Source organism: Paralichthys olivaceus, chromosome 12, assembly GCF_024713975.1.
Source record: "Paralichthys olivaceus isolate ysfri-2021 chromosome 12, ASM2471397v2, whole genome shotgun sequence".
NCBI classification, from domain to species: Eukaryota; Metazoa; Chordata; class Actinopteri; order Pleuronectiformes; family Paralichthyidae; genus Paralichthys; species Paralichthys olivaceus.
Window position 1 is genome coordinate 8003864 of NC_091104.1, and position 14108 is coordinate 8017971.

Genomic DNA, 14108 nt, shown 5'->3' on the forward strand with positions numbered 1-14108 from the left:
CCTCCAGTGGGACACTTGTCTTTTTGGCTCTTCTTTTTGAGAAAAATCTGCTAATATTATGATGATGGAAACTAGAATGGCACGTAGAGAGCTCCTATTATGTCATGTTTAAAAAGTGAAAAAAAATCCTGTTTATCCTTTCTTGGGTCACGCTCCTCCCCTCCACAACATTTCATTTGTGTAATTCTGCTGCTGCCTATAAAACAGAAAAATGCTGATGGAGGTAAACACTTAGTTGCAGCCTTAAACAGAGTGATTTAACTGTAAGTAATAATAAATAATTATTATTAACAAAAACAAAAGCCAAGGGATTTTTCACAAACTAAAAACATAAGAGTACATCTGATTATTCGTTCACAACTGATTTTTTTTCTTTTTTTTACAAAACTTAATACAGCTTTACCCAACCAGAGCTAAATAGTGAAATTCCAAATCCAAACTGAGGCAGTTTTAACAGTGTCCCATATCTGATGAGAAGTATTTACATGGTCCGCTCCACGGCTGTCTTATAATGAAGATATATGACTGGGGAAAAATGACACTGAGCTGAAGCCTTTTGAAATGGAAGATGCAGGACGGTCGCCTGTGAGCTGGTGGCATGAATTTGTCCAGAAAGACAGCTGCTGGCAGCAGGTGTAGCAGCTGCAGCGATGGTCAAGTATCAGAAAGCTCCAGACATTAAGCCCAGGGTTTAACTTTGTCTCTAACTTTTTTCACATGAATTTCTACCAGGCCTAAAAGAACACAGTGAATATTCTACACAATGAAACCTCCTTGTTCAACACGACAAGAACAGGGGCTTAGGAATCTTAAGGTATCATGTTGTGCACCTTATCCGGAATGACCAGAACTCATCCATCAGTTTCTGACAGTTTTATGTCTCTCTTGGATTTCTGCAGGGTTCTCCATCAAGGTCCTAATGCCCGGCCCAGTGTGAGGCAGCGGGTCGAGGGGGGGGAAGCAGTGAGGACAGCGTCTCTGGTCCACAGACGTAATGAGCGGGGGAGCGGAGCAAGCTGACATCCTAAGCGTGCTCTCCCTGGTCAAGGAACGATGGAAAGTGGTGAGTGACATTTCATTTAACAACAAGGGACCCAGTGTGTTTGTTGAGTCCCGTCGCCGCCCGTCCCTCGCTCACGCTCTGACCAACAAACAACAACACTTTGTTCATCAAACAATGCTCTGTCCTTCCTACGAGTCCCTCTCTTTCCTTCTAAAAGTGTCTCACCTGTGGCTCGGGCAGTTTGCGGTCGCGTCTCTCCGTCCAGGTAAAGGGCTGCTGCAGTGTGGGAGATACAAAAATAGCTCTCCTTGCTATTCGTGGCAGTGCAGTGTGCTATAGGCAGCAGTGGCAGTGTTCCCCTAAGGGCCCATGTCTCCCACTGCTGTGCCCGCCTGGGCGCCATGTGAGGCTGTTATTCCTTACTGGCAGCCTGGCACCGCTTCCTGTCTTCTAAGGAGCAGAGTTACATAAGAATGCTGCAGCTAATCCCACGACTTCAGCTCCGAGTGCGACACAGGACTTTATAGAGTGTGTGCAGGGAGGACAGTGAAGGACAAGTAAGAGCTCAGGGGGGAAATTAAAGCTCTAGTAGTGGGCAGTGAGAGCGAGGAGTGTTGGAGGAAATTTAGAAGAGTAAAATATAGAAAAGAGCTCATTGTGTTCATTGTACACATAAATACCTGCCGGTAATTTTAAAAAGTATGTTTCATTAATTCCGACCTTGTTATTGTACATCTCAAAATTAAAAAACTTTATGTAGAAAGTGAAAGATATTCAAAACTGCTCCATACTAGATTGTTCCCCAACAGAAACTGACAGTTTTTCTAGATTTTCACATTTGTAGGAACTTGTTAAACCTGCTTATTGTTCTCTCATTGTTTGGGGATGAGCTCTGTCCAAACCAGTTTTGATCAAAAGCCCTTGTGATGAATATAAACTGAAAGATTTGAAGGACTGATTGCAGCGGTGGACAGACAGAACACTCCGAAAAAGACATGACGCCAGGTTTTTCAGGTTTTTTCACCTTGTTTAAAGCATCAAATATTAAATTAAAACCAAACTTGGCAGAGAAATGAACAGCTGAGGATACATGGGTGTGATAAGAACTAATAGTAGTAGACTATAGTTTGGTCCATGTCCAATCTGCTAACATGGAGGTCGCTAAGTTTCTGATCTAAACTGCAAGGCAACCACCAGGGGGCGATCAAAAATGTTTTGGCTTCACTTTTGAGGAGCTGTCATGTGTGTGTCCATGTACACATGCAGTCTGGGTAATATGAAGTTCTTCCGTCTCATCATCTTGTTCCAGGTGAAGAAGATCGGGGGTGGAGGGTTCGGCGAGATCTACGAGGCGCTGGACCTGCTGACGCGGGTCAGTGTGGCGCTGAAGGTGGAGTCGGCCCAGCAGCCCAAACAGGTGCTCAAGATGGAGGTGGCCGTGCTGAAGAAGCTGCAGGGTGAGTGGAAATGGAATCAGTGGATTACATTTCTGAAATGGATTGATCCTCTGTGGCACGCTGACCAATCGCTCCAGAAGAGGAAACTCTGTGTATCATCAGTGTTCTCGACAGCAAAAAACATTTCTGTCGATGATTTCTCTTGGGTTAAAATTAAGTAAAAACCAGAGGGGACTGGGTTCGTGCAACAGGAAATGTATATTTTCGACTAAACACTCGTCTCTCACAGCAGAGAAACACGATCAACGCGAGAGAGCTCCGTCAGGGGGGAGGGGTTGTATAGTTTTACTCCTTTCTCTCTTTTCCCTCCCATCGTCCTTCCTGCCTTTTTAACCACCTTGTCTTTTTTCTTACTCCTCTCTGAGGGTAAAATCAATGGGCCGGGATCATGTTTGCTGTGTAATGGCTGCAGCCTGGGGCATCATGGTCCTGCATGTAACTTGAGATGGGCTGAACTCCAGCCTCCACAAACAGAGCTGACCTCCCAGCTGAACAGAGTAAACATCGACCCGTGGCCTCATGAGAAGACTAATGGGTCGTATCCATCTAATAATAGCTTGTTGTGTTTTCAATTTGGACCTTTCTTAGTCGGATTATTGTTGATTCATTGTGTAAGAATTCTGTAGAAATTCTTTAAAGCTGTGTTTTTAACATGGAGGCTTTGTTTGTGTGACCGTTTGTATTCAGTACGTGCTGAAGGGCTTCAGGGTGTGGCCGCAGTCAAGCTGCCAGTGCAGCAATGTCCTTTGAGACCAGAGAATACACACACTCAGCTCCGCTCAGTCACACACACACACACACACACACACACACACACACACACACACACACATTGATGCACATATGTGTAGACACTGTGTTGTGCGCCATTGCATGTAAATCATCAGGGTTGTTATACAGGGACTGCAGAGTTTTAGTGCTTGGAGAGGGAAGGGCAGGGAAATATGAAACACATCATCATGATTCACGCAGTCGTCGGCATCTTACGCTCAAATGCTGCAGCTGACGTCTAGTGGCTCGGAAGTGACCTCTAATCCCCTCATGAAAAAATTTTTTTGAAATGCTCTTTTCCTCTTTTATTTCCCAGGTAAAGATCATGTGTGTCGCTTCGTGGGATGTGGCCGCAATGACCGCTTTAACTACGTGGTGATGGAGCTTCAGGTTGGTCTGAATGCAGGAGACGTGATGGCTCATGAGCATTCGCACAACGTGACACATCAAACTAGCGCTGAAATAATGAGCACAAAACAGTTTGAATGACGTTGCACAAACGTTTTCGATACATTTTCTGTGTTGAAATAGATTCATTTGTGATTTTCGCCTAGTTTTAACAGATTTTGTTCTTGGTCCCTCAGGGTCGTAATCTGGCCGACCTGAGGAGAAGTATGACCCGGGGCACGTTTAGCATCAGCACCACCCTGCGTCTGGGTCGCCAGATCCTGGAATCCATAGAGAGCATCCACTCGGTTGGCTTCCTGCATCGTGACATCAAACCGGTGGGTCTCAGGACGGAGGCTGCAGCAGAGGATTGTCTCTGCTTGGTTTTAATTTCATCATCTTGCTCCTCCTATATATTCCAGGCACAGGGAAATATTTATATTTATAGTTCTATTCCTAGTATTCTTGCTGATTTAGTATTTTTCTTTTTTGACCGTTGCACTTACAGTAAGTTGGCTCAGTATGAGTTTTGGCCAAATGCCCAGAAATGTCTTCTGAGCTGCTGCATTAAATTATATTCCATCATAGGAACACATTTATTGTATTTATGTAAATATTATTTTTTATGTACATTTTATTACATATCACACCTAACCAATTTTCTTTTTGCCTTTGCCTCCTTATCCCTCATTGCTGCCTTAGTCCAATTTTGCCATGGGTCGCTTCCCCAGCACCTGTCGTACCTGCTACATGCTGGACTTTGGTTTGGCTCGACAGTTCACCAACTCATGCCAGGAGGTCCGACCTGTAAGTGCCCTCTTCAGTTAATGAGTACACACTGAGTTTGCTCATATCAATATTATTCACTTAAACAATTGATCAAATCATTGTGTAACATGAAAGACGCCACTTTTAGAGAATTATCTCCAAATGAACTGTTAGCTGAAATAAATAATTGTTAAGTAGCCTAAAAAATCTCTTAATACATGTTTTTATCGTAATCTAACACCGTTTAAAATGTTGATCGTGGGTTGGGTTTAAGAGTCAGACTGAAGAAATCTACAAACACGAGCACTTTGAGTTTATTTATGACTAAAATCCTGCTGAAATTCTGCAGATCTGGTTTGGATTTCAGAAAACTTGTTAGATCATGTCTATGTTAGCATTTGATGGCTGTATCTGTCTTTATCCCTCAGCCTCGTCCTGTGGCAGGATTCAGGGGAACAGTACGTTATGCATCTGTCAACGCTCACAAGAATAAGGTCAGTATCTGTCCAACCTGTGCTGCGGCTCTTGTGTAAGCTGTGATGCTGTCCCACAAGTGTTATAGTTTATTAGCTAAACCCTGACCAATGACCCAATGTTGTTGAAATAAATGTCAACTCAAACGTGACGTAATTCTGCAGGAGATGGGTCGTCATGACGACCTTTGGTCCCTCTTCTACATGCTGGTGGAGTTTCTGGTCGGTCAGTTGCCGTGGAGGAAGATCAAGGACAAAGTAAGGACAAGCGATAATTGTTGTCCTTCCTTGGAAGTGAACAGCCGTGTCCAGGTCGCTGTGAGTGATGAGATGTGACAAGTGCGTGTGTGTCTGTTTGTTCATTCCTAGGAACATGTGGGGAAGCTGAAGGAGACCTATGATCATCGTCTGATGCTCAAACATCTGCCGGCAGAGTTTGGTGTGTTTTTGGAACACATCTCCAGCCTGGACTACTTCACCAAGCCTGACTACCAGGTACACAAAGGATTTATTGCTGGTTTTAGCAAGTGATAACATAGTGCCATATTCTTTCTGATAAAAAAATGTTTGCAGTACAAGACCAAGAAAGATCTGTTATAGTTGATTTACACCCAAAATGTGCATGTTCTGTGAAATTCTCCGGAGTAACTGTGTATTTGTTTTGTTACAGCTGCTGATGTCAGTGTTTGACAACAGCATGAAAACCTACAACGTGGTGGAGAACGACCCCTATGACTGGGAGCGGACCGGCACCGATGGCACCTTGACAATCAGTGCTTGTGCCACAACACCACAACATCACACCCGGCTCACTCCGGCACATATGGGGTGTGTTTGCTTGAAATAATCAAGTTGACTCAGATAGATTTAGAATTTTTCCAGCCTCATATATGAAATAATGTGTGTACTTGATGTTGTCCCAGCATGGCGAATGCCTCCCTGATACCTGGCGACCTGCTGAGGGAAAACACAGATGAGGTTTTGCAGGATGAGCAGCTCAGTGACGTGGAGAACAACCCCGCCCCTGATCGCCTGCCTGGCTCGCCCCTTCACCCGCACCGCAACCAGGAGGCTGATGTGTGGGAGGAGCTGGATCGCAACCGTAACCGCATCAGGACAGCAGTCTGGAAGGTAGATCCCATGTCAACACACAAACTTGGGCTTTATAGTACATGTAATATTGGAGTTCAGTGCCGCTGGTGAAGATCACTTGTTTCTTTGGTAAATACATTAAAACTGACTGGTTCCCACAGGCAGCGACGGAGGAGGAACACAGCAACAACCAGGGCAACCAGGGCAACCAGGGCAACCAAGGACACCAGAGCCCCTACGCCGGGCCAAGTCTGGGTTCTCCAGTCAAACACTCTGAGGTGATGGCTTCAGACCGAGAGGGCCCTCTGCTGAGGAAGCTCCGCAACATCCACAGCTTTGAGCTGGAGAGGAGGCTCGGCTTAGAGTCCAAGCCCAGTCCAGAGCGCTTCCTCGAGGCCTGGTAGGTTCATCGAGGAACCGCTAAATCTTTGATAAGTCTTTTTTTCCTTAGTAGAGGCTTGATTGTTTGCATCTGTCTTGTGTCGGTTCAGCTCGGCTCAGCAGCAGACCGGCGCCCCACACCAGGAGAAGGAGGCAAATGCAGCTGCAATCATCCCAGTAACTCAGGGTCAAACCGTACCTGCCGGGGAGCGTCCCGATAGGATCTGGCACCATGATGAGGAGTTCCTGTCTGGCAACGGTTCTCCCAAACCTGCATCCCCTGGATCTCTGGAGCAGGGAGAGGGGGCGGCCAGCAGCGGGGGCTTTGTGGCCCTCAATTTGAGCTCTGGGAGGCAGGACATTGACTCAAGGGAGTGGGTAATGGTGGAGCGACCCAGTGGCTCCCCAGGAGCCAAGGTTACCAGCCCTTCAGAGGAGGATGAGGCGCCAGAGGTGTTCCAGCCAGGGCAACGGTCTCCTGGGTGGGGTAAGGGCAGCCCAAGCCCTAGCTCTGGAAAAGCTAAACAGGAGAGCACGGCTTCCTCCAAAGGAAGTACAAAAGTGGACAAGTTGGAGCTTAGCGTGGGCCCTGCCGGGGCTCTGCCTCCCATCACTCCAACCAGCCCAGCTGAAGCTCTGGCTGAGGGAGTTCTCACGCAGGTAAGCGCTTACATTTGAAGGCCACCTCACAACATGGCATACATGAGACTGACTGTACTCAGCATTTTACAAAGTTAAAAAGCTGCACAGAGTCAGAGTTCTAGCTCTAGAACTGTAATGCTAAAATCATATCAGCTCCACCAGCTGCATCTTGCTGTAGTTTGAAGCTAAATGTTACTGCTTCATGTTTGCCCGCTTTTCACTTGTGTATCTGTTACTAGAAGATATTTGTGACACAACTGCAGAGCTTTGATCACATCACAGCATGGGGGAAGGGGAGAGCTTCTGGTTTTGAAAAGCACTTTGATTTGCTTTAGATATCATTCATAGATCTGATCTTATTTGCAGACATTTGCAATGTGTTGAGTTGTTCTTATTTATTTTGCAAAGCAAATGATTTCTTTCCAGAATATACTTTGATTTGCTTAGTTTTTTTTGCTCCTTTGCTGTTCATAACCTTCCACCAGCCCATTTTGTCCGAACTCCTGATCACTCTGCTTCAACACAAACCGCTTTTTCTCAAATTGCAGAGTTTATTTTTTCACTACAAGAGGAATAACTGTCCCCTAACTCTCACACAACCAGAACTTGTACCTCCAAGTTGAACAGTTAAACCATCTTTTTCAGGAACCACCTTCCTCGTCTCCATCTTTACCTTTATAATCCCACCATCGCTTAATCTGTGAAAAAAAGCGTCGTTCTCGCTACCAGTCCGCCTTCTCATCCTGCCTCACAGAACTCCCACCATACCTCCTCCATCTTCTCACTCCCTCACCGATCTCACACCCCCTCCTCTCTCCACCTCCCACTTCTCTCCCCCTCCTCTCTTAGCTCCCCACCTCTCCTCCGTCCCTGCCTGAGGAAGTCGCGGTGCGGACGTACAGCCCCATCCCTCTGCGCTCTCCCAGCCCTCACACTCTCCTGACCACCCTGTCGGACCCGCTGCACCAGCGCCATCCGCCAGGGATAAGGCGCAGCCAGTCTGCCGACCAGCAGCATGAGCGCGCCTCCTCTTCATCCTCCTGCCATGCCTCCCTTCCGCTACCACCACATCCCGCCCCTGGCACCCGCTCGCCCAGTCGTAGGAAACTGCCCGCCATCCCAGCGGGTGCTGCCAACGCCAAGTTTCCCTCTGTCATACGCATCACACGCGCCCAACTTCAGCAGGTGATGAGCTCATCACAATAAAAACAGTCCTCCATTCAGCCTCCTCTACGTCAGTAGCAACACACGGGCTGTCAACACTTTTGTTTGTTCATTTTCTTTTTTCTTTACGTTGCTTGTTTTGGCTTCTTTGTTCCGTTGGCTTGCTTACTGTGTTGTTGTCAGGCAGCTCTCTCCAGAGACCATGAAGGGCATTGTGCAGGCCAGGCAGAGCATGGGTCAGATGTGTCCTTGTGTCTGGACATGTGTTCTTGTGATCTGAATAGGGTTGTGTGTTTGTCTGATTGTGGCATGTGTGTTTGGAATGTCGAGTCATGACTACCGGTTGCATGATCTCTTTTGTTTCAGATCGTCTTTGTCCTCGCTATTTTTCTCTTCCTCTCTCTCTCCCTGTATTTGTTCCTCACCCTCTCTTCGCTGAAGCCCCCTGCGAAGTTGCGTGAACGTTTCCTGTCCTACTTGCCGGTTTAGTACTCACAGCTTGACTGACACTGCCATAGCACTTGTGTGTTTTGGTCTGATAATGGTAGCTATGGTACTGCATGCTGTTGCCAAACTAATCACCATTTATTACCCCATATTATACAATTCTTCTCTTTTCACACAACTGCATCAGGCTCTTGCTACAGCACTACAGCACAACTCGACATGTTGTAGTCTATCAGCAACAGGCCTTTGACAATTCGAATAATATTCCCAACTTTTGTCTGGTTAATTTTTGAATAACACTTGTGTGTGTCTTTCTCTTGTGTCCCATGTCTTCACCTCCCCCCTCTTTAGTTGACAGCTCAGCGTCCCTCTGGGCTGTCCTCCCAGTCAGGATCAGACAGTGCTCCACAGTGCCTCCTCCTGGAGAGGCGTGGAGAAGCTGAGGCTCAGCAGGTCCAGGAGCACACAGTGGACATCACCTCCCCACAGGACCATGTGCCCACCCATCCAGGGACACCCACAGACCCCCTGGCTGAAATGCTGGTCAATGGAGACAGCAACACCAAAGCTCCAAGCCCTGTGCCAAGTCGTGTGTCTTCCCCTCGCTCCCCCCGTTCTCCGCACTCACCTCCTCCACGCTCGCCCTCTTCTCCGCACTCCCCTCACTCCCCACATTCTCCTCGCTCTCCTCGAAGTCCTGTTTTTACGAATGGCCACTTCTCTCCCTATGTCTCTGGCCAAAAAGATTTAAATAACGGTGCTTACCCCAAGCTGAGAGACCATGAGAATGACTCCGGCCTCGCTCCCTGTGCCACAGAGTCTCAGCTGAGAGAGGAGCAGGGTGGAGAGGGGATCCAGGCCAAAGTGCAGACTGGCAGCCCATTGCTCTCCTCCCCAGTTGCCCCCCGCAAGGACCCCAGCCGCAGGCAAAGTCGCATCCCAGTCCTGGAGCCCTCCAGTCTGCTGGAGCTCCCACCTCCAGGGTCTGCCAAGGAGAAACTCTTAAAGAAGAAAGCCAGTCACCAGGGTCCGGTCCCCTCTCCCACCGCCTCACCCTCCCTCTCTGATAGGCGCAGTGCCATGGTCGCCTCCCTTGCAAGAGACCCACTGTCCTCCACCTCTGACCGCTCGCAGGACGAGGACTCTCTCATGGGCTCCCGCTCCGACCGCCAGGGAGACGATGCTCCGTCTCTCTCCTCCTCTTCTAGCCCTCTGTCCCGCAAGAGTAGGATCCCTCGTCCAGTTCATTCTGCTGAGCAGCTGGCTGCCCAATTCCTGCCACGCCCACCGCCTGGGAAGCCACCTAGTCGCTCCACAGTGGAGGGCAGGTAATTTGTTTATCTGAATCCAATGATTAATACAACCATTATGATACCATAATACAAAGAGCAAGAAGATGAGAATAATAACATTTTACTTTCCTTGTTTATTCTTGTGATCGAGTGTTTGTTGTGTGTTGGTGGGAATTAACAGCAAACAATGGTCCACTCTATTTAAATATGAATATGAGTCACTTAATGACTTGACTGTTACTCACACCCTTCCCTGCTTTTTGTACCCACTAAGGCTAAGACGTTACCGCATCCGAGCGAGCAGCACCAGTGACTCTGACCTCCTGACATGCCTCGCTCAGCTGATGCATGGCTCCCGCGGCTCCCCCGTTCACCACCGCTCCTCAGCCCAGCACGGGGGCTCCAGGATGGGCATCTGCAGTCTGACGAGCTCGCCGCACCACCACCGCAGCTCCAGCGCTTCTCCACGCAGCTCCTCCTCCCTGCAGCGCTCCGTGAGCTCCTCGCCCTCCCGCCATGAGCCCCGTGGGGGCGGGGGAGGGGGCTGCCTTGGCCGCAGCCGTTCGCCCCCCAGCTTCTCCGGCTCACCACCCCCCCGCCGCTTCTACTCCCATCATCAGGAGACTTGCTGCAGCCGCCAGGCACGCACAGGCCCCTTATACCTGTCCAGGGGTAAAGGCTGCAGCCGAGAGGGCAAGTGCTCCAGCAAGCTGAGCAGATAGTTGCACTGATACAGCAGAGGACGGGAAGACTCCAAATTCTGACAGACATCAGTCAGGATAAGAACCTGAGTCTTCCTCTTTAATTAGATTAAAAAAAAAAAATCTTCTTTCACAGTGTTTCCCCGTCAGTCTGATTCTTACAGTTGAACCTCGCCACTTCCTAGTGTTTGCTTCTTCTATTTGCACACAGCGTTTGTCATTCAATTACGTGCTTAGCTTTAAACCAGTGGTTCAGTATTGAATTTCCGTAAAGTTGTGGGACAGGTTTGAGGAACAATGGTCAAAATCCGTACATCAGAGGTTCTGACATCAAAAGCTTCTTCTTCCCTGACTCCTCCATGTGAGTAAATGTTTTCGGTGCCACTTTATGACAATTTATCAGACTAACTACTGTATCATTTTATATTCGTTAAAATGTGGTAGAGCAAAATAGTGTAGCTGTAAAATGTAACAGTTCTTTCTCAAGGCAGGAAGTTCAATAATACATGAGTCAATAGTTAGTTGAGCCAGAAGACACATAAATAAATCAGCTTATTTAACTCTAAACCATCCTGCACAACAATATATAGTAGCTTATTTATCCCCCAGTGATGATGCACTTGTGTAATACTGATTGAATATCAGTGCAGCTGATCCCAGCTTTGTTAAATATTAGCCTGGGGTTGAATCCGTTGTCTCCTGATTTTTGGAGCAGGCAGGGTATAATATTTACTTTATGCTACAAGTGAATGCATAAAGCCAGAGTTTGTGTACAGCTGTATTTATTGAGATATTTATTTTCATGCTTAGTGATGCCTACGACTCCTGTACCCTCTTCTGTGCGATCATGGACGTGCGGGTTTGTGTCGCCCGGATTAGTTTTACACGCTCAATCGACGGGATTACGCCGAAGTGATCCTTTATACAATCAATCATGTACCGTGTGTGAGGATACACACCTTTTTGTGCCTACTGTGTTGCTGAGAGGTGATTTGAAGGGATTACAGGTTGTTGTAGTGGAACTCCTTTTTAGATGTGAAGGCATCATGTGTTAGCTGTAGTTGTAGTAGCAGTAGGGAGCTTAAAGAACACAAGGTACATCACATGAGTAATGGTCAGATATATTTGTCTCAGCTTGTGCCTTGGCACTTTGGGCAGCTTGAGGATTCACTCTGGTGTGTCTGTGATTAGAAAAAAATAAATGGAGCCAAAATCAGACGCGTGCCAGTGGTTATGAAGACGATGACCCATTCCACCAGTATTCTTTAATGTAGAAAAGGTAGCAACACAACTGTTTGTAAATCCGACACAATTTGAGCAACAGTTTACTTGATTAGCTGTTATTTATAAAGGAGATATTTAAAATTTCGAAACCCACTTCAGCTGTCCTGTATGTACCAGGTCAGTGTTTGAGACGACACTTTGAACAAATGTGAATTTCAGACCTCAAACAACATTTTGTCAAATGTTACTGAAAACAGAGGCCATATGTGTGTATATATATGTATATAAATATATTTCTCACACCAATATGATGAAGAATGTTTTTTTTTTGTTTCTTAATTTTTCTCCTGCGCCGGAGAATGTCTTTTTATAAAACAACGTACAATGTGTTTGTGCTCCAGGCGAAGGAGTCAGAGTAATGTTTGTGTTTTGATTTAAGTCCAGATTCCTCATTCAAACTCCTCTTCTCACTCCTCTGCTTGTAAGATACTGTAACATAACTCCGGCTTCCTTCCAGCGCTACTCTTTGCATGTTCAACAGAGAAAAGACGGGAATATAAAAAAAAAATCTAACTCAACTACTGAGTAAAACGCTGCACACCCCCTCCCATAACAGGGCATTTATCTTGTGAAGATTTCAGCTCAGCAGGGACTTCATTACCTGTTGGGTTGTTTTATTTCTGTGAATCTGTGTATCTCATTTTCCTCTTCCCACCTCGTGTACGACACTAGTGTTTTTGCGCTTCCTGCACGGACTTGGGATGATTGTGTTGCTGGATAACGACAAGACTGTATTTTTATTAGTGCAAATATAGGACGTGTTGCGCAAAATAAAAACGGAGAACAGACTTTGTATTGTAGGAAAAACCAAGTTGAAAGATAAACAGCAGCCTCTATAAGACACGGCCGCATGTATGAACAGACATTGCCAAATATTTTGATAGATTTTGCAGATGTGGTTCAACTTGATATGTGATATACGTGTATAGAGTGGGCACGTTGCTTTGTAGACGTGCTGTTTTGGTTTGACTCGTGCAGGAACCTACGCCGGCCTCACAGAGCAGCTACGATGACTCATCCTGAAGGCAGACAGCGTTCAGTCAGTCAGCCGCCTTAATGTCTCTTCTCTGCCCCCTCTGTGCATAGCGAGGGATGACTGAGCCTTGTCTGTGTTGGTGATCATTCCACTATTATAGGGCCTGAGCCTTTTCCTGTCCCTTATCTCTTGTCTGTGAATGCCTGGTCACCTCTGAAATCAGTGCTGTGAAGACCTGTTCCTTTTCCTGTGAGCTTGCATGGGCTGTTTATCGATCGACTGGCTGGAATGAAAACATATCAGGTTTGCAGTGTTCAGTGTGTGTTTGTTCGTGCGATCACTGCTGAAAAAGGGGCGTGCAGTTTCTACATGTCGCCAGCAATCAATCTTTGAATCCTCCCACGTTCAACCGTCTTTATTTCAGCCTCAAGCTTTCAAAGTTCAGAACGCCGTTGTGCAAGACTTTTAATATATACCTGTATGATATTCAAATAATTATTTAAATGAAATCCTTATTGTAAAACCATAACTTATACGCTAACAAGCTTCAGTGAAAGGGAGGAACAGACACTAAACAGTGCTGCTGATTTTAAAAGATGATCTGATTTCTTCTCATGTTTCTCTAATATTATTTTTATTGCACATAAGTGGTGTGTAGTTGTAGTCCTGGTGTTTCCCTCCAGATGAGATTATTGTCGTCACTTTTTCAAGTGGCCTGATGTTGAAGGTGTCATATTTATGTAGTAGCGTGCTGGTATTAGGCTGACAAGAGCAAACCCAGCTGTTTTGTTTTATTTTAAAAGGTGAGAAGGAAACTAACAAAAGCTTTGGTGTACACACTGTACACTTCTCATCATAACACCAGATTACTTGTTAATAACTTATAAATACTTGACAGGAAATTATTTATTGTGACATTTGCTAATTTGCCCATCCATCGTTTTGACTTCAATTGTTGGGATTTTTTTAATGGTCAATATTTTTTGTGTTGTAATGTACGTCTTGGTTTTGAAATGTAATTGTACAGTATCGAGGAAAGAATGTAACAAGTGGGAGTTTTGCATTGTATATAACTGTAATTATTTCTGTTTATTCTATCATTTGTATCATATCAATGCCTTGTACAGTGTTTTTCTTTTTCTTTTTGGTTTTGAAATTATTTTGTATTTTATTTTTATAAACTGGTTATAAATAAAATACTCATTCCGCATGCAGACAGAATCTTGTGGGAGCTTTTCCTTCCTTTGATTTATTAAAATTTATATTTATT

At 46.0% G+C, this 14108-nt stretch overlaps 1 protein-coding gene across 2 annotated transcripts; it reads left to right on the plus strand.

Annotated features, from left to right (window-relative positions):
- The first annotated feature begins 926 nt into the window (after positions 1-926).
- Positions 927-14059, plus strand: ttbk2a (tau tubulin kinase 2a). Of its 2 annotated transcripts, XM_069536379.1 has the most exons (15): positions 927-1063; positions 2313-2460; positions 3548-3621; positions 3816-3956; positions 4321-4425; positions 4815-4880; positions 5025-5117; positions 5229-5354; positions 5530-5687; positions 5783-5990; positions 6113-6351; positions 6443-6992; positions 7824-8159; positions 8937-9913; positions 10152-14059. In XM_069536379.1, the coding sequence occupies exons 1-15, from the start codon at positions 995-997 to the stop codon at positions 10597-10599; spliced, it is 3738 nt and encodes a 1245-aa protein (XP_069392480.1). In that variant the 5' UTR covers positions 927-994; the 3' UTR covers positions 10600-14059. The 2 variants fall into 2 exon arrangements, with proteins under 2 accessions (XP_069392480.1, XP_069392481.1); XM_069536380.1 differs by lacking the exon at positions 7824-8159.
- The last annotated feature ends 49 nt before the right edge of the window (positions 14060-14108 follow it).